Source organism: Amyelois transitella, chromosome 14 (genome assembly GCF_032362555.1).
Source record: "Amyelois transitella isolate CPQ chromosome 14, ilAmyTran1.1, whole genome shotgun sequence".
NCBI classification, from domain to species: Eukaryota; Metazoa; Arthropoda; class Insecta; order Lepidoptera; family Pyralidae; genus Amyelois; species Amyelois transitella.
In genome coordinates, this window is record NC_083517.1 from 10108712 (window position 1) to 10132788 (window position 24077).

The 24077-nt window shown below is 37.8% G+C and overlaps 1 protein-coding gene across 1 annotated transcript; it reads right to left on the reverse strand.

The window, feature by feature from the left end:
* Positions 1-843: 843 nt before the first annotated feature.
* LOC106132305 (uncharacterized) lies at positions 844-20806 on the reverse strand. Its single transcript, XM_013331671.2, has 6 exons — positions 20419-20806; positions 6170-6368; positions 4911-5052; positions 3907-4021; positions 2996-3231; positions 844-2231 (listed from the first exon to the last, which is right to left on the reverse strand). Exons 1-6 carry the CDS (start codon positions 20788-20790, stop codon positions 1937-1939), a joined length of 1359 nt encoding a protein of 452 aa, XP_013187125.1. The 5' UTR covers positions 20791-20806; the 3' UTR covers positions 844-1936.
* Between the last annotated feature and the right edge of the window lie 3271 nt (positions 20807-24077).

Below are 24077 nucleotides of genomic sequence, written 5' to 3' on the forward strand. Positions count from 1 at the left end.
TCGAAGTAAGTTCGAGACTTGTGTTACGAGATACTAACTCAACGATACTATATTTTATAATAAATACTTAAATAGATAAACATCCAAGACACAGGCCAATCAGATAAAGTTCTTTTCTCATCATGCCCTGGCCGGGATTCGAACCCGGGACCTCAAGTGTCACAGACAAGCGTACTACCGCTGCGCCACAGAGGCCGTCAAATTAAATGTCACTACAGAATATTTTTTTTTAATTTTAATGTTGATTATGACGTTAGTTATTTTGTTCATCGCTTGAGGGCAGTGCAACGTGCGAAGAGCCATAACATATTCAATATAAAGTATAATAATATATTTTTTTCTTTATATCTAAAAAGTCTGTTCAAATACAAGTTGTCTATAGCCTTTGTAAAAAATTATACAATATAAAAAAAATATATATGTTAGTATAGTTGGAAAATATTAAATTAAACTATATCAATATTTAAATAGAAATATAATATTTCATTCGAAATTACTATCTAATTAAATATTTTTCTAACATATTAGTGAAATCGATTGCCTTCAGCAAACAGATACATTCATGTTTCTTTTATGTAGTAATTTTTTTTTTATTATTGTAATGAGCAGATGTTATGTTAAGGTCAAATTACGCAGAATCTTGCCTGTGAGTTTTCTTCGTTAGATTAACTTTCTTATTTTTCTAATTTCTCAATTTCATGTACGTGTCGTTAGCCTAAACAATTAAATTAATTATGAGGTATTGAAGTCCTTAGTAATAAAACAATTTCATAGCTTAAATAATTTTATTTACAACTTAACTAATTACAAATAATTGTAAACAAAAAGTAAAATATTGGTGGAAATAACTTAAGAATATTATGCATAATTATTTTCTGAAATAAAAGTAAATAATAAGTACGCACCTAAATAATAATTTATTATTAAAATAATACGATTAATTTATAATAATGACTCCTCATTTATGGCACCATTTTTTCTATATTTTATCTTAAAATATTAAAGGCAAAGTAACTTTCATAAAAAAAAGACATTGTAAGTGAAATAATATTTCAAACTTATCCGAATTATGAATCAGTTTGAAATTAAATCTTGGTCAGGCCGAAAAATTAAAACATGACAGAGAATTTATAACTGCCACAAAGTAAGGATATTTTCTCAATAAACTTATATCGTCACATTAAATTCATATCTGGTTCTAATTCATTATTCTCCCGACGTTAGCGCCGGTTGCATCTGTGTAAGTTCTCATCACTCTGAGACTCCGCCCGGGGTATGCCTTTGACAATGGTTCCAAGATTTGGAAAGTCAGATTTTTATACGAAGCGACTCTTGTCCGACCTCCTTGGATCTTGGTGACACATCCAGTTGCCTGAGTATCTAGTTTCCTCGAGATGTTTTCCCTCACCGTAACAGGCGACTTTAAAGAAAAATAACGAATAAGAACATTTAGTACAAAGTGAGACACCCCAAAGTCAAATCCAAAAAGGATAGCTGTTAGATTTTGGAGTAACACAAGTACACATTTGATTCTATCTCTGTCGCACTCACATCAAAATTGTATTTACATCCTGCTGTCAAAATAATCAGTGCCATCACATTGCGATTATTATTTATCACTTCATTTTAAAAATCAAAACGATTTATTTTATTTTTTATGTTAGGTTCGCTTTTTATTACACGGTTGTATATTGTACGTTTGCGTAAGAAAAATTTTTGAACAAACAATTTTTTACAATTTTGCATACAATGCAAATCTCCATCTCACTAGAAACATGCATACATATAATCACGTCTATATCCTTTACATAGTAGACAGGGCCAACGGTCTTGAGAAGACTGCTAAGCCACGTTCGGCTTAATGATACAATTCAGACACTAGAAGTCTTCACATCAAATATCCATTCTCCAACCTCTGATCGTACAAAAAGACAAATTACATATCAATAGACTTGTCGAACAACAGCCTCGCTCTCCCGTGATGGTACCTCCTCCTGTACCTTTTTAAGGGGGGACACCTTCCCGTACTCCTCTCGAAGGAGCCGAATTCACAAGTGGGAGGGGTGCAGTCGCCGTTGATGACGCAGACCCGGTCTCTCAGACCGAAATGCTCGCGGCCACGAGCCATTGAGAGGCAGTCTCGTTTCCGTACCAAGTCTGGCCATTCGCAGACGCATGAGCAGTGGCCTTTGTCGGTGATTTTGGCCATGAATAGCGCTGGGCAGGTGCATCTGGAAGATTATAAGTACAATGACTGAGGAGTTAGTGCCGTGTGGTTCCCGGTACAAATACAAAAAAGAATAGGACCACTCCATCTCTTTCCCATGGATGTCGTAAAAGGCGACTAAGGGATAGGCTTATTAACTTGGGATTCTTTTTTAGGCGATGGGCTAGCAACCTCTCACTATTAGAATCTCAATTCTATCATTAAGCCAAATAGCTGAACGTGGCCATTCAGTCTATTCGAGACTGTTGGGTCTGTCTACCCCGCAAGGGATAGAGACGTGACCATATGTATGTATGTACTGAGGAGTTAGGTTAAGTGTTATTGTGAGGAGAGCTAAGGTACCTCCTCTGATCAGATATAACCAGTTGTCAACATCTTCTCAATAGGAGAAGAACATCTGCTTTACTATCCACTTCGATGTCAAATATTTGGGCAACTCCCAAGTGCATGGGAAAATGGGATATAACGGGAGTCTCGTAGAAAATAATGGATAATAGTCACATTAAATTATTGATAAGGGAAAGCACAATACGTTTTTTTTTTCTATTTCTATGAGTGTGATTTTTACGTATTTAGGCCAAATGCATTTAAACAGGCTTCTAACAAAATTCTACTAGGCGATGGGCAAGTAACCTGTCACTATCTGAATTTCAATTCCATAACAAGCCATCGGGCGAAATGTGGCCTATGCGTCTTACTCAATATGGGTTAAAGCCATTAGATATTACGAAAACAAAAGCAATTTCCCAATTGGAGCAAATGTGTCACCTTCTAAGCTGAGGTGGTGCAGTAGGCTCGTCTCTCTCCAACTCGGGCTCCTGCGTAGGCGGCCTCTCTTTCACTCCGTAGTCATTCTCCTTCCGGTACTGGCTCTCCCGTTTTTGTTGCGTCTCCACTTTAGTCCGGACAGTGCTTTGTAACGTCTCTTGGGAGACGCACGCGCATTGGGTGTGGTTGAAGAACCTCATGCGAGCTGGCTCCATGCTGCCGTTGGCTTTTTTCAGCTGAAGTCGAGAATTATTAGTTTTAACCACTTATTTTAACTAAAAGTTGTGACTACCCTACTTTGGTAAAATTTAATCTAAATCCAATTACAGAAAAATGCAGTGCCGTATGGTTTCTGGCACTTTAGAATAGAACCACTCCATATCTTTATCATGGACGTCGTAAAAGACAACTAAGGAATAGGCTTACAAACTAAGGATTCCACTTGAAGGCGATGAGCTAGCAACCTGTCATTCCTTGAATCTCAATTCCATCAAAGGCATGTAGCAAATGGCATTTCAGTCTTTTCAAGACTGTTTGCTCTGTGTACCCCGCAAGGGATATAGACGTGATTATATGTTAACTTATCCCAACGAGCTTCTCTAAATAGAGGTGGAGAAGTACCTAAGTTGTTTTTTTACGAGGTTGACCAGAATGGCGATGGGCTAGCAACCTGTCACTATTTGAATCTCAATTCTATCATTAAGCCAAATAGCTGAACGTGGCCATTCAGTCCTTTCAAGACTGTTGGCTCTGTCTACCCCGCAAGGGATATAGACGTGAACATATATATGTATGTATGTTGACCAGAATTTTGGCAGAACAATAATAGGTTGAAGAAGTTGTAAGGAAATATAGAATATAATCCTCTTGATCCTATTGAAATATAGGAAATATGGAAATATAGTCCTTACGTATATAGGCACTAAGATGTGGTTTCCAGCGACCGGCGCGCAGACCTCGGTCTCGTCGTGACAGCAACCGGAGTCGGGGGCGCAACGGTGCAGTAGTACGCATGGGGGCATGTAACTGAAATTCAAATACAAGTACCGTTAATAAGTGCCGTGTGGTTCCCGGTACCAATAGAAAATAATAGGACAGCTCCATGTCTGTACCATGGATGTCGTATAAGGCGACTAAGGGATAGGCTTATAAACTTGGGATTCTTATTTTAAGCGATGGGCTAGGAACCTGTCACTATTTAAATCTCAATTCTATCACTAAGCCAAACAGCTGAGCGTGGCCTATCAGTCTTTTTAAGACTGGTTGGTGAAATTTGCTCTATAGAAAGCATACTAGTGTATTAAATCCAAGAGAGGGAAAGCCATACGCGTGGACGTGACAATGATAATATTGGAGATGACTTACACGATGTTAGCAGCAGGAGCTAGACCATAGCAGTGTTTACTACACTCCAATCCAAGACAGAGAAGGCCACACGCGTGGTCGTGACAATGATAATGTTGGAGATGACTTACACGATGTTAGCAGCAGGAGCTAGACCATAGTAGTGTTTACTACACTCCAATCCAAGACAGAGAAGGCCACACGCGTGGTCGTGACAATGATAATATTGGAGATGACTTACACGATGTTAGCAGCAGGAGCTAGACCATAGTAGTGTTTACTACACTCCAATCCAAGACAGAGAAGGCCACACGCGTGGTCGTGACAATGATAATATTGGAGATGACTTACACGATGTTAGCAGCAGGAGCTAGACCATAGTAGGGTTTACTACACTCCAATCCAAGACAGAGAAGGCCACAGGCGTGGTCGTGACAATGATAATATTGGAGATGACTTACACGATGTTAGCAGCAGGGGCTAGACCATAGTAGTGTTTACTACACTCCAATCCAAGACAGAGAAGGCCACACGCGTGGTCGTGACAATGATAATGTTGGAGATGACTTACACGATGTTAGCAGCAGGAGCTAGCTGTCTTACGTTGAGCCAGCGAGGTTGAGGGTCGTGACACTTGCCCGTGCGTATGACAGTCGCCATGTTGGTGAAGATGGCCCGCCGGAGGGCGTTGCGTTCCGCGGGCGTCAACGAAGCTGGAATTTTAAAGATAAATCTTGAGTTTGTGAGTCAAAACCATCTGATGATGATGAAATGAACGATTTGTTTTTGTTTAAAAATAAACTTTATATCGCTGCACCAAGGTTCATTACTTAAACTGCAAAAAGTCAGTGGACTTTTTTCAGGAGAGCCTATGTCTTTATTATTTATTAATTAAACTGAAAAAAGTCCACTGACTTTTTGCAGTTTAAGTAATATATAGGACATAGGCTCTCCTCTCACCATCGTCCCCAAACCATGAAAACAACGTGGTTGATGAGCTAATGTTGATTGGGTCATCAGTAACATAAGGAAAGTTCTTCCAACGAGTTAATTTGCTGATCAGTCGGCATATTTCTTACTGATAAGTTTTTAAATACCTTGCTGAGTAAACCTGATCCTTGCCTACAAAACTAAGCTTGTCATGTAGACAGAACTGCCACAATTTATAACCTAAACTTAAACTATTAGTTTGTAGCGGGAGCGATAGTTCGGCTCGACCACCAACAAAGGGAAGATCTTCCGCCAGGCTAGGTGTGACGCCTGGGGAACCGCGAGACAGACGATGTTGTGTCGAAGGTTGTATATATTGCTCCAAACCGTGAAATGTTTGCTTGCGCGATTTAGGTTTTTCGCTGTTTTTGATTAAAGCGTCGCGTGTTTTTATTTTATATTGTTGTGACGCGTGTGGCGTAGAGATCCGCCACAAGTTGGTACAAACCCATTATTACTTACATACATAGGACCACACCACTTCTCCAAAGCATTAGGTAAAGACTTTGATCTTGCCACGATCCCTATATTTTTCTTCATGCAAGTTGGTCGATTTAGGAAACTCATAATACTTACAGTGCCGTGTGATTCCCAGCACCAATACAAAAAAGAATAGGACCACTCCATCTCTTTCCCACGGATGTCGTAAAAGGCGACTAAGGGATAGGCTTATAAACTTGGGATTCTTGTTTTAGGCGATGGGCTAGCAACCTGTCAATATTTGGATCTCAATTCTATCATTAAGCCAAATAACTGAACGTGGCCATTTAGTCTTCAAGACTGTTGGCTCTGTCTACCCCGCATGGGATATAGACGTGACCATATGTATGTAATACTTACAGCTATTCAAGATCTTGGGCCTCTCATTAGTAGCCGCTATGGGATCAGCAGCCGACACCAGCAGCTCTCTATACTCAGCATCTCTGTATTCTGCATCTTTTCTCGTGAACGCCGATGGTGTGATCCCGACAGGTTTGCTGGTCGACGCGGGATCAGGTTCCTCATCGTTGTACAAGTCGTCCATTGGGTATTCTTCGTCCTGAAAGGAAAACGATTTGGTTTTAACGTCAATTCAAATTATCTCGCAATTTGTGTCCCTAATTCTACGGGAATAGCTACTATTTTGTGGGTTCAAAGCAGTTTGTGTAAGAGCTGATTACTGTTCACCAGTAGATAATACGTATATTGTACAATTGTATATACATTTAAAAAAAAATCATGCCTCTCTTTCGATACATGGAACCAGTTACTAGACACATCTAGGAGAATGAAAGAAGAAAAGATCAATTGGATAAATAAATCTGTGATGATGTCACAAGTCAAATAATCGAACTTGAATTCGCATTTACTGAAATTAAGCTCGAAAACTGGGATTTTTACAGTTATGTAGTTATTCCTTGCATCTCATCGTAGTTACATCTATGAATAATATAAACATACATACATATGTAATAATATAAACATACATCTATATCCCTTGCAAGGTAGACAGAGCCAACAGTCTTGTGAAGACTGATAGGCCACGTTCAGCTATTTGGCTTAATGATAGAATTGAGATTCAAATAGTGACAGGTTGCTAGCCCATCGCCTAAAAAAGAATCCCAAGTTTGTAAGCCTATCCCTTAGTCGCCTTTTACGACATCCATTGGAAAGAGATGGAATGGTCCTTTTCCTTTTTTTATTGGTGCCAGGAACCACACGGCACGGAATGATATAGAATCTTCCTATATCTAAATAGACGGTAGGTAACCACACATAACTATTGTTCTGTTTCAAAATGACTTCACCGTTGCAGTTCGTATACTTACTACGGTTGTATGTTGTCAGATAAAGTGCACATAATTTTGTGGTCACCATGCACCCGTTCAAAACTACCTATAAACCGTTCGCCAGCATTGGAATGCTCGAGATTCGAACCCAAGTCCCAGAATAGAACCTATTAAAAGCACGACCGTGCCTGTTTCGTTTCAAACTCACTCGAGATCGATATCTGAAAAAGGTTAAAAAATAGTGCGCACGCGCTTTGATCATGGTTTTATTGGATTTTTAAACAATCAGTATTAGCTTTTATCGGAATTAGAGAGAATGGTCAAGTGCGTGTCGGGCTGAAAGCATTGAAGGTTTCAGATGTTACCCGTTACAGTAAATAACGTAAATTTCAGGTATTTTTTTTTTCTTTTAAACCCGTGAAGTGGTAACAGACAAACAAATAAACTTTCTTTCATCTTTCATATTTATAAAATTAGCCTAGCTTTACCCGTAGCTTCGCCCGCGTGAATTTAGGGCCATCTACAAAAAGCGACGAATTTAACGCCATCTTCAAAAAAACGGTGAAATTAGCACCACAAAAAAAAGCAATGAATTTAGCGCCACGATTACAAAAGAATACAGGTTTTTCGCAAATCCCACGGGACTAGATTTTACCGGGATGAAAAGTACCCTATGTCCTTGTCCAGACTCTCAATTATAATATACGTACGCCAAATTTCAAGATTTGGTTCTGTAGGTAACGCGTGAAGATGTTACAAACCAACAAACTATATATTTTATAATATTAGATAATAAAGTTTAATGATAATTGGCGCCCAACATGTGTGGTTCCCGGCATCAATAAAAGAAAGAATAGGACCACTCCATCTCGTTCCCAAGGATGTCGTAAAAGGTGACTAAGGGAGAGGCCTATAAACTTGAGATTCTTCTTTTAGGCGATGGACTAGCAACCTGTCACTATTTGAATCTCAATTCTATCATTAATCCATACAGCTGTACGTGGCTTATCAGTCTTTGAAAACTGTCGGCTCTGTCTAACCCGCAAGGGATATAGACGTGATTATATGTATGTATATATGTGACATGTGTGTACAAATACATTACAATAAACTAAGACATTAAAACCGATTGTAACGTCATATCGCCACCAATAAATTGTGCAGTCTTTGAATGCTAATATCTTGACCTTATGAAGTCAGAAACTGAGTAAACATTTCAATTAAATATACTATTTTATGTTAACGAGTATTAGTAACAGAGTGTAAGCTTGAATATCCAGGTTCTAATTCATCTGTGGCCGTGTACAGTCAACGGCACATCAACCCACACAAATTCACTGCAAATTGGCAGCTATTACCGCGTCATAGAGTTCCCTGCAAGGTGACTTGATGTGTGGTTGTATTTTTGCTGAGTCCACCAAATTAAAGGTAATTTGAGAATAATTTGTATTGATGAAAAATAAGAACGGAGCAGTTCGTAAGGTGCGATGCAGATATCAAATTAAAATGTTGAGTTTACATACATACATACATAAAATCACGCCTCTTTCCCGGAGGGGTAGGCTGAGACTACCTCTTTCCACTTGCCACGATCTCTGCATACTTCCTTCGCTTCATCCACATTCATAACTCTCTTCATGCAAGCTCGGCGGTTTCGGGTACTTTTGACCTGACCCTTTACCAGGACGTCCTTAATTTGATCAAGATGCGATGCAGATATGAAATTAAAAGGTTGAGTTTAAGCTTCGAACATAAGTTATTAGTTTCGAGATTGTGTCGATGTACCGTGTGGTTTCCGGCTCCAATAGTTAAAAAATAGGAACACTTCATCTCTTTTCCATGGTTGTCGTAAAAGGCGACTAAGGATGGGAAACTTGGGTTTCTTCTTTTAGGCGACGGTCTGGCAACTGTCACTATTGAATTAATTCTATCAGTGCGCATCGCAGCTAAACGTGGCCTTATATTCTTTTCCAGACTGTAAGCTCTGTCTACCCCGTAAAGGATAACGACGTGATTGTATACATAAATACATATGATCACGACTATATCCCTAGCGGGGTAGACAGAGCCACCAGTCTTGAAAAGACTGATAGGCCACGCTCAGCTGTTTGGCTTAGTGATAGAATTGAGATTCAAATAGTGACAGGTTGCTAGCCCATCGCCTAAAAGAGGAAGCCCAAGTTTATAAGCATATCCCTTAGTCGCCTTTTACGACATCCGTGGGAAAGAGATGGAATGGTCCTATTCTTTTTTGTAATGGTGCCGGGAACCACACGGCACGTGATTATATGTGTGTATGTATATGCCTCCTGCGACATACACAGAAAGAGTAGTGGTTTAATATATCAAATGAACATCATTTTCAAATTTCCAACTCTTACAAATAAAATAATTTATGAAAATTACAAAAAAAGTGCTGTTACTACTAATATCTTAAAGCTGAACGTGGCCTATCAGTCTTTTCTAGACTGTTGGCATTGTCTGCCCCGCAAGGGACATAAACGTGATTAAATGTATATATATGTTAAAGTAATAGATGTCGGCATTTAATTTCCCGAGATATAAATAAAAGAATTTATTCGGTATTATAAATTTATAAAACCCAATCTGTGTGCATTGTACCTTAAAAATTCGAAGAAGTACAGCCGAAACGGTAGTCATCATAATGACACGTAATCATCATAATATCGGCGTCCGCGGCGCACCTGCTGCATTCCCGCCGAGCGATGACACTGACTGATGCAATTTTATCAATTTCTTACCGAAACCAATTTGGTAAGTTAATTGCACAGTTGTCACGATATTCACGTGGCATTATAATTTCACTGTCTCACCTACACGAGAACCCTTGCTTTTGAGATACCTAGCTATTCGTCGTAAAAGCGGTAAAATTACCCAGGTTTTTGATGAGGTACACATAATAAATGTCACTGTCTTAATTTAAAAAAAATTATTAAAAATTATAAACCTCTCCAAGCCTTGCTAATTTGGTAGGTATATATTTTATGTAAGTTTATTAATTGGTTTTAACATATGTATTTTATTATATGTTATTCATTAATGTATATGTATAATATGTGCCGTGTGGTTCCCGGAACCAATACAAAAAAAAAGAGGACCACTCCATCTCTTTCCCATGGCGTTTAGGCGACTAAGGGATAGGCTTACAAACTTGGGATTATTTTTTAGGCGATGGGCTAGCAAAACCTGTCACTACTTCAATCTCAATTCTATCATTAAGCCAAATAGCTGAACGTGGCCATTCAGTTTTTTCGAGACTTTTGGCTCTGTATCCGTGAAATCTTTGTAATCGCGATTAAGATTCTTCGCTGCTATTGGCTAAGCGCGTCATTTTCTTCGCTATGATTGACAGTTTCTGTGTGACATTTAGTGATGTCGCCACAGTATAATGCAACGCGTAAGTTTAAAATCAGTTAAATACTTTATGATAATTGACACTGTCATATCTAAACTAGAAATAACAGATTTCTTGCGAACTGCGGGTCAGATAGGTCGTAATATCCGGAGAATCCTATCACTTGCAAGTGTAATATTATTATGATATAGATGCCTACTTAATTAGTAATTTGTGAGGGAGTACAAATATATAACAAGCTGCCAAATGAGCTGACTTGTAGCAGAATAAATACATTAAAAAATTTAAGCTTTACTATATACGTCACTTAATTTTTAATTAAGTGCTGTGCTGCGATGTATCGCTTAAAATGTTATATCATAATATAGAAAAAAAATAACTACGTGTTGGTAAATCAAAATAAAAGTATAATGTTAAAACTTAAAACATAAAAATATCGTGAGTAATTCTAATCCGTCATGGATTAGAATTACTCACTAATCATTGGGAAAATTAACAAAAGAAGATCACTATTTTTCTTCAATTAAATATTTACTTTTTTTTAACTACCGGCCTGTGCTCTATTCAATTTTAAACAATATGTGATGAAACTTAATTAACTTAATTTGTTTTCGTGTAATTTCTTTGTATAAAACGGAGAGTATGATATGGGGCTGTCATGGTGACACGAGATGGCCCATAACATACTTATTGAATTTAAAAATGTCGGACGGCATACATATTTGTAACATAAGAAAGAAATTGTAGATAGAAATTGTAACCAGGATATTATGGATAAACATAATTCTAATACTTCAGACGAATCAATAAGGGGCCGGCCGAGATTCAAACCCGGAACTTAACTGTCACTTTATGTTAAATTTATCCTTCCCTACTTACAAAACCATAACTTAACGCATAATACTCAACTACCGTTTAACTCACAGAATATTTACATTCTATGGTTTAACCATTTATCTAATTGCGTGTTCGTGCCGCACGCTTCGAACCCTGAACCTTTCAGAGCACATGTAAATCCGTCCGGTACAAATACCGCGCTATTAGCGTGTCAATTCCTATTACAGTACTAGTGATAAATGCTTTAGAGGAGTAATAAAGAGCTTAGTGGCAGTGATTAGTCGTTTGAATTGTGACAGTAGGTATTTAGGCTAGTACGAGTTTGTAAGACAAGGGTTTTATATGATCAGTTTGACGTCAGTTTAGTCCATCAGTTCGCATAGAATGATGGGAGAGTTATTGTCGAACCGGTTGACAGACGGTCCAGAATGACAAAAATAAAATATTTCATTCTTTTTTATTATTCTATTATGATGCCCGACTGAACGTGTTATCGCTCAAATCATTCTCCGACGCGTGAATGATTTGAACGATTACTGTGACTGAACGATACACGTTCAGTCACAGTCACAGATTACCCCTGTCATAATCATTCGTAATTTAAACTTTGTCTATTACAGAAAAAAAATACAATAAACTTTAGGTGATTAGGGTAACATCGCCCAACAAAGATAATAGACAATCTCTCTCTCATCTTTCTTTATTATCAAATAACGCATAGTGAGTTACATAAATCAACGCTTGTCTGTGACACCGTAGGTCCCGGCTTCGAATCCCGGCGTGATGAGAAACGAACTTTGTCTGTGTGACCTGGGTCTGGGATGTTTATCTATATAAGTATTTAATATAAAATATAGTGTCGTTGAGTTAGTATATCGTAACACAAGTCTCGAACTTACTTCGAGGCTAACTCAAATTGAGTAATCTGTCCCGTATATATTTATTTATTTATAAATCTCCGGTGGCACCCCCACTTTGGCGCTTCAAGACCCGGGTTTCGACTTCCAACAACGACAAGAAACAATACGCGGGAGAGATTTACATACATACCTACATACATACATAAATTCAGGCCCTTTTCGCGGAGGGGTAGGCAGAGACTACATCTTTCCACTTGCCACGATCTCTGCATACTTACTTCGTTTCATCCACATTCATAAGTCTCTCCTTATGCAAGCTCAACGATTTCGGGTACTCTTAATTTGATCGTCCTTAATTTGATCAAGATACGTTCGTCTAGGTCTTCCCACTCCGACCTTTCCCTCCACACTCTCCTTGTATACCTGTTTAGTCAACCTGCTTTTATTCATCTTCCCACATGTCCAAACCATCCTAACGTGCCTTTTCTATTCCTGTAACTACATCTTCTTTCACATCACAACATTCCCTTATCACACTGTTCCTTATCCGGTCACTCAGTTTCACACCGGAGAGATTTCATGGAAAGGAACGAAAGAGTGTATATAAACATAACACACATATCAAAGCTCTATCAATTACAGAAAACAACAGCCGATGTCGCTAAACAAATCACATCTACAGATTTTATAAGTAATTAGCTGTGCCCGCGACTTCGTCCGCGTGGAATATTTATTTCAGGCATCATTGAGGCCCTCAAGGATGAATAATCCCCGTTTTTTTTTTTCACATTCTCCATTATTTCTTCGCTCCTAAAAGTTGCAGCGTGATGTTCTATTCAACGCAAAAAGAGCCTAAAGCCTTCCTCGATAAATGGTATACGTATTCAATACAAAAATAGTTTTTCAATTCGAACCAGTAGTTCCTAAGATTAGCGCGTTCAAACAAACAAACAAACTCTTCAGCTTTACAATATTAGTATATATAGATGTAAATTATGACCACGAAGTAAAATGTTGACAAACGTGTGTCGGGGCCGTTGAGCCGAGTTGCATTACCGGAATCCGTTTCATTCAATGCAAATGTGTTCTTTATGATATAGTTGTGTGATAACAACGTTAACTGACTTATGTAAATGTCCGTACGAAGAGTTATTACCTATAACCTAATCTATACTTACTAATATTATACATACAATAATCACGTCTATATACCTTGCGGGGTAGACATGATGAAAGGGATTTAAATAGTCTCATTTTACGACATAAATGGGAAAGATATGGAGTGGTTCTATTCAAAAGTGCAGGAAACTAATGAAGAAAAACATGCCGTGTGGTTCCCGACACCAATAAAAAATAGAATAGGACCTCTCCATCTCGTTCCCATGGATATCGTAAAAGGCGACTAAGGGATAGGCTTATGAACTTGGGATTCTTCTTTTAGGCGATCGGCTAGCAACCTGTCACTATTTGAACCTTAATTTTTTCATTAAGTCAAACAGCTGAACGTGGCCTATTAGTCTTTTCAAGACTGTTGGCTCTGTCTACTTCGTAAGTCATTAAAATTTAAAAAAATTGTAATTTTCTAGTTTACATAAATAAATATATACGGGAAAAATAACACAGATTGAGTTAACCTCGAATTAAGTTCGAGACTTGTGTAACGAGATACTTACATACAAGACCCAGGCCAATCAGAAAGAGATTTTTTCCCATCACGCCCTGGCCGGGATTTGAACCCGGGACCCCCGGTGTCATAGACAAGCGTACTACCGCTGCGCCACAGAGGCCTTCAATATGATGGTAAATAATAATATAATTAAGTACTAAACGAACGATAAAACGTTTTTGTCTAACAAATCACTCTGAATAATAGCAAAACTGCGACCTATCGATAAATTTGCGTAAGCCATGTCACTTTCAAATTCTGTGGAATGCTAGATAAAACTTAGCAAGTTAACAATTAACTAAGCGATATCCATGAGAAACAGATGGTTTAGTCCAATTCTTTTTCTATTGGTGCCGGGAACCACACGGCATATGATAAGGTTAGCTTAATTTTGTCAAATCAGGTGGATTTGTGCCACATTTTTCGAAATAAATGCCTCAGGACTCAGGACCACTATGTCTCCGAGAGAAACCTATTGCCCGTATGAATGACCACATTTAATATCTGTATAAATACCTTTTAGAGCTCCTACATTGCTCGTCTCGTGGCCATTAAATTCCATTATTTTTACATATTAAGAAACCTAGCTTCGGAACATGGAGAATGTATTCACTGGAGAATGCGTAAGAGCGTCAGCGGTCAAGCAGTTAAGATACCCGATTGTTTCAAATCCTACCGCGGCCATGTAATTTTAACCGGCTTCAAAAGGCAAAGAAGGAGGTTCTCACTTTGATCACAGTTTTATAAGAGTTATGTAAAATCAACTACAGAGACATAAGGAGGTTCTCAATCCAATCGTAATTTTTTATGACTTGAAACCTGACTAGTGACTACCCTATGATCTTGTTTTGTGTTATCAGGGTATCATTGCCATATAACATAAAACTCTCGTGTCACAAAAAATATTACAGTCAACAGGTAACTGTTGACTGTAATATTTTTTGTGACACGAGAGTTTTATTTAAAAGATACAGCGATTTAAATTCAAAATATCCCAAGGGAACGGGTTCTACGGTACGGTATTAACGGGAATTTTCATTTAAGGCGGTCTGGCGTCCTCTAAAGATCTAAAACAAAACACTCGAATGCCCTCTCCACTGAGTTATGCTCTGTGTCTAGCGGCCAAGAGATTTTATTGCGTCGTAAAATAAATCATAAAATTCTTGAACCGATGTAGACTTAGACATGGGGCATATGTCGAATGAAAGGTCAGAAAAGAGCTTTATATCTCCGACTTTGCTGGTAAAATTGTCAAATCTGCAACGTGATACAAATGAAAAGTTAGTGATTTGCGTCTTTCCTTATATAGTCGGTTCTTGGAAGTGGTTTTGGCGGTTTTTTTTATGAAAGGTAGGGTGGTTCCATTCTTAAGTCGCTTGGCACGATATATCAATAGATATAATCATGTCTGTCTGTCTGTGTCGTGATGCTTGACCATGTCGCCTCCGCCGGGCCCAGGTAGAAGGGGCAGGCCTAAAAGATCCTGGCTGGACATCGCAAAAGATGATATGCGAGCCAACGGGCTGAAAACTCAGGACTTCGAAAACCGAACCAAGGGGGGAGAGAAAAGTCGAAAGGCGAACCCCGGACCTCGAAACACTCCTGTGGAGAGTGAAATCAGGAACACGAGGAAATGAGAGAAAGATAATCACGTGTCACGTGCGACGCAATTTTGTCGCGCGAAAAACTATCGCTATCCTTTCATACTTACATACATACATATAATCACAGGTAGGCAGAGCCTATAGTCTTTTAAAGACTGATAGGCCACGTTCAGCTATTTGGCTTTAAGATAGGATTCAAATAGTGACAGGTTGCTAGCCCATCGCCTAAAAGAAGAATCCCAAGTTTATAAGCCTACCCCTTAGTCGCCTTTTACGACATCCATGGGAAAGAGATGGAGTGGTCCTATTCTTTTTTGTATTGGTGCCGGGAACCACACGGCACTCTTAAATAATCCTTTCACTTTTTAATAAAAAGCGAAACAGCTATTGTCAGGTGGGAGATTCGTGGAGACTTCGTGTAAAAACCTGACTCACCCAATGCAGGATCCATGGTCAAAGGCATATCCCGGGCTCCTCCCCGGAATGGTGAGGATACCACCAGGACTAAAGCCTAGAGAAAAAAGGCTTCTCAAGGAAGGCAAATTTCAGTTTCAGCTGTTCGTTAACATCAGTCACGAACCGTTTTTATAAATATAAACCGATTTATTACTTTATTGTTCACCTTATTTCGTAAGTCCGAGCAACATAGTGCCACAAAATTACTTGTTTATGTCTCCGTTTTGACACAATGTTTAGTTGGCTTTGGGCGGTCATAAAGTATAACATATCATTAGCAATATTTTACAAATAGGTCTAAGGGGCAAATATTTTGTCGTTGTTGACAAAGAAACACGTATCATTCACACATACAGGCATATTCATTTAGTGCAACATTATTGAATAGAGTGTGGTGACATCACTCAAATCAAATTAATCAATCAAATTATCTTTTTCATAAATTTAAAAAAAAAAGGAAAACCTCCATTCACTTATATGTGTGTATTATATGTAGAGTGATGTAGATTAAAAAGCATGTAAGTATCGTGACAGAGAAAACATGTAGTCTCTGCTTTCCAAAAAAAGACGTGGATTTTATATTCAGGATGATATTTATTAATTTACTTATTTAACTTTATGAACGAAGAAAATGCTGCAGTGCAGTTTGTTACAGCTTCTTCTGCACTGACGCCTTGCAAGCGGCGGAAGTAAACTTAGTTTTAAGTAATTTATTTGACGTCAACCAATGTTGTGAAACCAAAAGCGATATGAAGTATCCTGTAATAATGAATAAAAATTGCCGTGTGGTTGCCAGTACTTTACAATAGAACCACACCACACATCTTTTCCATGGATGTCGTAAAAGGCGACTAAGGGATAGGTTTCTGAACTTGAGTCCACTTGTAGGCGATGGGCTAGCAACCTGTCACTATCTCACTCTATACAGCTGAACGTGGTCTTTCAGTCTTCGAGACTATTGGCCCTGTCTACCTTGCAAGGGATATAGACGTGATTATATGTATATAAAATATTATTGATCTTTTCAAAAACTTAAAAAAGTTTTTTTCTGGTAAATGTTAGTATGTTTTCTTAAGAATTACTGTATTTAACTTTCAGATTTACCTTGTAAGAGTGTCATAGAGAGACGTCAAGCATTCGACCGGTTTGCTCAATAAATTGCAAGATAAGTTGTAATTACAGAAAATTATGTGAAGTTTACGATTAAAGTTAACCTGCGGCTTGACTTGGCCGTTTAAAAGTTCATCAGTGTTTACTGAGAATTACATTACATTACCTAATATACGTGTACATATTATTTTTTTAGGGTATTCGTCATATTAGGTACTAGCAGTGCCCGCGACTTCGCCCGCGTGGAATAGTTATTTTGGGCATCATTGAAGCTCTCAAGGATGAATAATTTTCCCCGTTTTTTTCACATTCTCCATTATTTCTTCGCTTTAAATAGTAGCAGCGTGACGTTATATAGCCTTAAGCCTTCCTCGATAAATGGTCTATCAACACAAAAATATTTTTTTAATTCGAACCAGTAGTTCCAGAGATTAGCGCGTTCAAACAAACAAACTCTTTAGCTGTATGATATTTATATTAGGTACTAGCTGAGCCCGCGACTTCGTCCGCGTGGAATAGTTATTTTGGGCATTTTTGAAGCCCTTAAGGATGAATAACTTTCCCCGTTTTTTTCACATTTTCTATTATTTCTTCGCTTCTTATAGTTACAGCGTGATGTTATATGTATAGCCCAAAGCCTTCCTCGATAAATGGTCTATTCAACGCAAAAACAATTTCGATTCGAACCAGTAGTAGTTCCTGAGATTAGCGCGTTCAAACAAACAAACTATTCAGCTTTATAATATTAATATAGATTATTAAATTTTAGTTTGTAATCTTCTTTTTTATAATTAGTTTAAGTTTTAATTTGAATTCATTTTAATTAAGTTTTCAATTTCATTATTTCCATATTATAATATTAAAATGGGAATTGAATGATTTCTACGAGATATTAATTAAATTCTCTATCTAATTAAGTCATGTGATATGAAGGTAACGTCGTTAAAAATAAATGTATTGGTATTATTTGTATTTTTAGATATTTAGGTCTATATTGTGTTAAGATTGGCCTAAAGACATTTATATGCGTAGTCAAACTTCAAAGTAAAGACAAGTTTTTAAACGAATTGACTTTCTTGTGACCTCCTCAACCTTTGCAGGGGAACCTAACCCGTATTTGATCTTGTTTACAGATCCATACATACATACATATAGTCACGTCTATATCCCTTGCGGGCTAGACAGAGCCAACAGTCTTGAAAAGACTGACAGGCCACGTTCAGCTTTTTGGCTCGGTGATACAATTGAGATTCAAATACTGACAGGTTGCTTGCCCATCGTCTAAAAGAAGAATCCCAAGTTTATAAGCATATCTATCCTCGCCTTCTACGACATCCATGGGAACGAGATGGAGTGGTCCTATTCTTTTTTTTATTAGTGCCGGGAACCACACGGCACTAATGTCTAATAATACATAATTTTCGTGACAGCATAACCCAATTGTGCAGTTTCAGAGAAATGTTCAGTTAATTTTAACTCTGACCGCGTCTGTTTAGTTATCACGACGCGACGGTCTACCGCCAAATGTTGGTCAATGACTTGTGGGCGTGATGCTGAAGAAAGTTTATTCTATACGCTATTTCTTATCAGGTATCGAGATCATAATTCATTCACTCATTAATATAAGTCACGTCTAAATCCCTTGCGGGTTAGGCAGAACCTAACCTTGAAGACACAAGATCCCTTGTAGGGTAGACAGAGCCAACAGCCTTGAAGACACTGATAGGCCACGTTTCGGCTTCATGATAGAATTGAGATTTATGATAGAATTGAGATTCAAATGGCGACAGGTTGCTAGCCCATCGCCTAAAACAAATATCCCAAGTTTATAAGCCTATCCCTTAATCGCCTCTTACGACATCCATGGAAAATGAGATGGAGTGGTCGTATTCTTGTTTATGATGGTGCCGGGGACCACACGGCACTATGGACATAAAAATAATAATATCTATGCTAATGTGTTAGCAATTCTCTTGCAGATAGTAAAAGTCAGTCAAAGGAAAGGCTAAAAACTTCTGATTAATGAGTATTCTCCTTTTAGGCGATGGGCTAGCAACCTGTCACTATTTGAATCTCAATTCTATCTTAAAGCCAAATAGCTGAACGTCGCCTATCAGTCTTTGCAAGACTGTTGGCTCTGTCCACCCCGCAAGGGATATAGACGTTCTTGTGTGTATTAAATGCATTTAAAAAGAAATGAGGCGCGTTTGAAAATAAAAATTTTAATTTTAAATTGAATGTGTTTCTTTTACAGACTAATTATATGTCCTGTATTATCTAGATTAAAATCTAAATTACAATTTTGAACAAACGCAGCCCGCTTCCTGTTGCTGATGCCAGAACATAATTAAAAATTGTGGGTTGAAAATTTTTTCTTTATTGTCTTATTCATTATTCTTACATACATACATACATATAGTCACGTCTATATCTCTTGCGGGGTAGACAGAGCCAACGGTCTTGAAAAGACTGATAGGCCACGCTCAGCTTCTTGGCTTTATGATAGAATTGAGATTCAAATGGTGACAGGTTGCTAGCCCATCGCCTAAAAAAGAGTCCCAAGTTTGTAAGCATATCCCGTAGTCGCCTTTTACGACATCCATGGGAAAGAGATGGAGTGGTCCTATTCTTTTTTATTGGTGCCGGGAACCACACGGCACTTTTTGGTGTTGGGAACCACACGGCACATAATTATTTATTATTATTTCGTACAGCAAATAATCGACTATAAACAAAATGTTAAACTTAATATTATACATTGTTTACCTTACCTAAACCAGAGTTTAGTTTAAGCCGTGTGCTATACAAAGTAAACAACAAAAACATAGAAACTTTTGTTTACATAATTCAACTTCATATGCCGTATGCATGTCGTAAGAGGCGATTCGGGGACCAAAACAACAATGACTGGTGGATCAGCAAGCGCTGAGGCATGTAGATGTGAATCTAGCAGCCTACCGTAAAAATTTAGTTTTTTGGTAAGGTGTACAGTGAAGAGCCGTGTGGTTCCCGGCACCAATGGAAAAAAGAATAGGACCACTCCATCTCTTTCCCATGGATGTCGTAAATGGCGTTTAAGGGGTAGGCTATTAAATTTGGGATTCTTCTTTTAGGCGATGGGCTAGCAACCCGACACTATTTGAATCTCAATTCTATCATTGAGCCAATTAGCTGAACGTGGCCTACCAGTCTTTTCAAGACTGTTCGTTCTGTCTGCCTCGCAAGGGATATAGACGTGACTATATGTATGTTTGTACAAATAAAACGTAGCATCAGGCTAAAAGAATCCTCATAAAGCAAATTAGGAACAAAGTTAAAAAATAAATTACAGATGTTTCTTAAACTTCACCAAAGAGCCTACATCTCAATAAGTTTTTTTTATAAAAAAAACAAAGTATTCTGCCGACTCACCTCTTCACTCCAATCACCATCACCGTACGGCGAGTACATCATCACAATCCTGTCGTCCTCCTCCCTAACGCTCTGAAGGTCCTTCACCACCCCATCCAGCTGTTCAGCGTTCAGCTTCCCCCAATACTGAATACTGGAAATGAGCTCTTCATCGTCAGCACTAAACCCACCAGGAGTCAAAGAATTCAACTTATCCAATTTCTCATACAACTTTTCACGAGGAGATTTGGTCACTTCGACCGGTGTTACTGTGAATTTCTCCAATTTCTCATAGATTTGGTCCAGTCTATCGGCGAACGACGGCCGGTCCGTCACGTACGCGGTCCGGATACGGTTCGTGAGTAGTATTAGGAGTACGTAGGAACGCAACATGTTGTCTACGCGGCCGGCGGGCGACTGAATCGGCTTGTCAGGCCGCATGGGTGAGACGCGCGTTTATCCCGTTTTTAGTCGTGTGCAAATTATAGAGGCTCACAGATGTGGGACTAGAATAATGTGGGTAGAAAGAATTACCTAAATTAATAAAGATTTTATTCTTATTTTAATTTAATAACAGGATCATTCCATCTTTTTATAAGAACTAACTCATGCAACTTTTAACTTACCTAAAGGATCACCTGACCTTTTTTATTATAAGTGATTCATAACCCTCTTTCATCCGTTTATTAATTATAAATACTTATGTGTCATCACATCCCGCTCTTCCTAGAGGGGTAGACACATTTGTCCGATTTCCTACGACCCCTGTATTCCCCTTTCACTACATCCACATTCATTGCTCCCTTCAAGGGAAGTCATCGGTTTGACCTGACCTTTCATCAGGATGACCTGTCCATTCTTATAAGGGCCATCTTGTTAATTTTATATAATATCTGCATATCGTGAAACTATATTTCTTTATTCCCTCTTTCCACTTTCCTTAACTCATTTAGCCCGTTTTAAACCCCTAAAATAATTTGACCTAAGTACTTCGCTCAAAATTACCATAATGTTATAATCCAAATCCGATTTTTTTTTATAATTAATTGCCAATTATATATAAATTTTTTGATAGCGAATAAGCTAAAATCTAGGTATTGTATTTGGAAAAAATTAATACTCGACTCGACGAAGTCGCGGGCACAGCTAGTAGGTAATATGTTTAGAAAATTTTATAAATAAATAATAACAACGAAATAAATTGCCGTGTAATTCCACGCGGACGAAGTCGCGGGCACAGCTAGTCGTTAATAAATAAGCTCTATTTTGGGTTAATTGTGTAAAATTACACATATTCCTTCATACTTCCATTCCGGCGTGAGCTGAGTCCTATAAATATCGTGGACGTTCCTCGCGACCCATTCATACCCCGCGTCTGCATATTTAGGGTTCCCTGGTGCATTTTACCTGAACATACTGGTTGACTCTTCTTACTCTAGATACGTACATACATATAATCACGTCTATATCCCTTGCAGTGTAGACAAAGCTAATAGTCCCGAAAAGACTAAATGACCACGTTCAGCTGCTCGGCTTAATGATTGAATTAAGATTCAAATAGTGACAGGTTGCATACATACGTATGTATGTGTATTAGTTAAAGAACAGTTGTTCACCCTTGCCTCAATTTTTGTATATGATCCTCTTATTGTCAGGTTGGCTGGAAGAGATCCCACTTAGGGATAAGCCCGCCTTTGTAAATGTACTCCTTTAGTGAACAATAAAGCATTTATTTACTTACTTACTTACATATAATCACGTCTATATCCCTTGCGGGGAAGATAGAGCCAACAGTCTTGAAAAGACTGATACGCCACATTGAGCTATTTGGCTTAATGATAGAATTGAGATTCAAATAATGACAGGTTGCTAGCCCGTCGCCTAATAGAAGAATCCCAAGTTTATTAGCCTCTTACTCTAGATGCTAATAATTAAATAAAATTTATTGCTATTTATAAATTAAACATGGTTTAACCTCACTTTTATTTCGGACATTTAGACCGACAGTCTAAATTTATTACAAAACAATAATTTTTATATTACAAAAATTACAAAACTAACAAAATATTACAATAAATTCATACGGAACCCTTCACAACATATCTCTAGAACGTACCTAAATGTTATTAAATTGATAGGTATTTAAGAATGCGGTTTCTCTGCAAATATTGAGGTCACACACGTCAGTTTTTAATTCCGCTGGGGTTTGTCGTCATCACTCATCATTATTTCTGATTTTTACATCATTAAATAAATTATTGTAAATGCTTCAGGATTTAGGAAGTCTGTTCAGCTCTCTCGTTTACGCGAGTTATTTATCTAAGCTTTTGTTAAATTAATTATATCATAGGTAATTGCTGAAAGGATATTTTTAAAGTATAAACATAACACTTCTATTTACTGTTTTTTTTATTAATTTTATTTAAATATCACCTCGTTCCCACCACCACCACCGTTCGTACCATCTCGTTCCCATGGATGTCGTAAAAGGCGACCAAGGGATAGGCTTTTAAACTTGGGATTCTCCTTTTGGGCGATGGGCTAGCGACCTGTCACTATTTGGGTCTCAATTCTATCATCAAGCCAAAAAGCTGAACGTGGCCTATCAGTCTTTTCGGGACTGTTAGCTCTGTACCCCGCAAGGGATATAGACGTGACTATATCTATGTTGGTATGTTAGATTAATTTCTGATCAAAAATATAGGTAAGTAACTAAGTAATTACGTATGTAAATAAAATAATCAATTGACAATTTATCACAATTAAAGTTCAACATACTACTTTGAAGCGCCGCTTTCAATGCAATCGAGAAATTGGTATGATAAGCGGGATTCTTAGTAATAATGAGTAACATAGTATACTTATTTTAAGATTAATCTGTTATCCATACACCTTATCTTATCTGTACCGTGGAAACCGCAACCAGGTCAGTAAGCTTCAGAGACTCAGATCATTTCAAAATAACGCTATAGTAGGTATATCTATACACTAGCGACCCGCCCCGGCTCCGCACGGATGCACAGCCGATACAAAATATATCTCTATTTAAACTAACTAAAAGACCGCCCGCAAAGCGGCTAAGTCTTGCTCACTTCGCAACGGGCCGTGCAGCAGAAATTGTAATATTTTAATTTTACCACAACTTCAAAACCAAACATCCAATTTTAATCATTCAAAGATATCTACATATTAAACAAATATTATCTACATAAACTGTACTTATTAATGAAATTATTTATTTTGATAAGGATTAATAGCATGAGTAAAAAACGCGTTTAAATGTAGACCAAAAAAAATTCAAGATTTTTAAATAAAAATGTGGTTGTTGTGCCTCACTCGACATAGATAGGTATAGTGTGTCGCGGACTTTTTTGTAGATATTTATAAGATCTACAATTAATTAAAACATTATATGATTCTATCTTTTGTAGTTTAGGCAGCGTACGCAAAATAAGTAACTTTTTGGTTGATTTTTTTCAGTTTGTGTCCGAAAAATCCAAATATATTACGGAACCCTATTTTATTCCAAAATAAAATATAGTCTATGTTACTCGTGGATAATGTAGCTTTCGAATGGTGAAAGAATTTTTAAAATCGGTCCAGTAGTTTTTGAGCCTATTCATTACAACCAAACAAACAAACAAACAAAGTTTTCCTCTTTATAATATTAGTGTAGATAT

Excerpts from the sequence above, each read along its gene's own strand:
- LOC106132305 (XM_013331671.2), bottom strand. The coding sequence starts at position 20,790 with ATGTTGCGTTCCTACGTACTCCTAATACTACTCACGAACCGTATCCGG. Across the intron at positions 3,232-3,906 it reads ACATCTTAGTGCCTATATAC|CTGAAAAAAGCCAACGGCAG; the intron begins GTAAGGACTATA and ends TCTCGACTTCAG. Across the intron at positions 2,232-2,995 it reads GCACCACCTCAGCTTAGAAG|ATGCACCTGCCCAGCGCTAT; the intron begins GTGACACATTTG and ends ATAATCTTCCAG.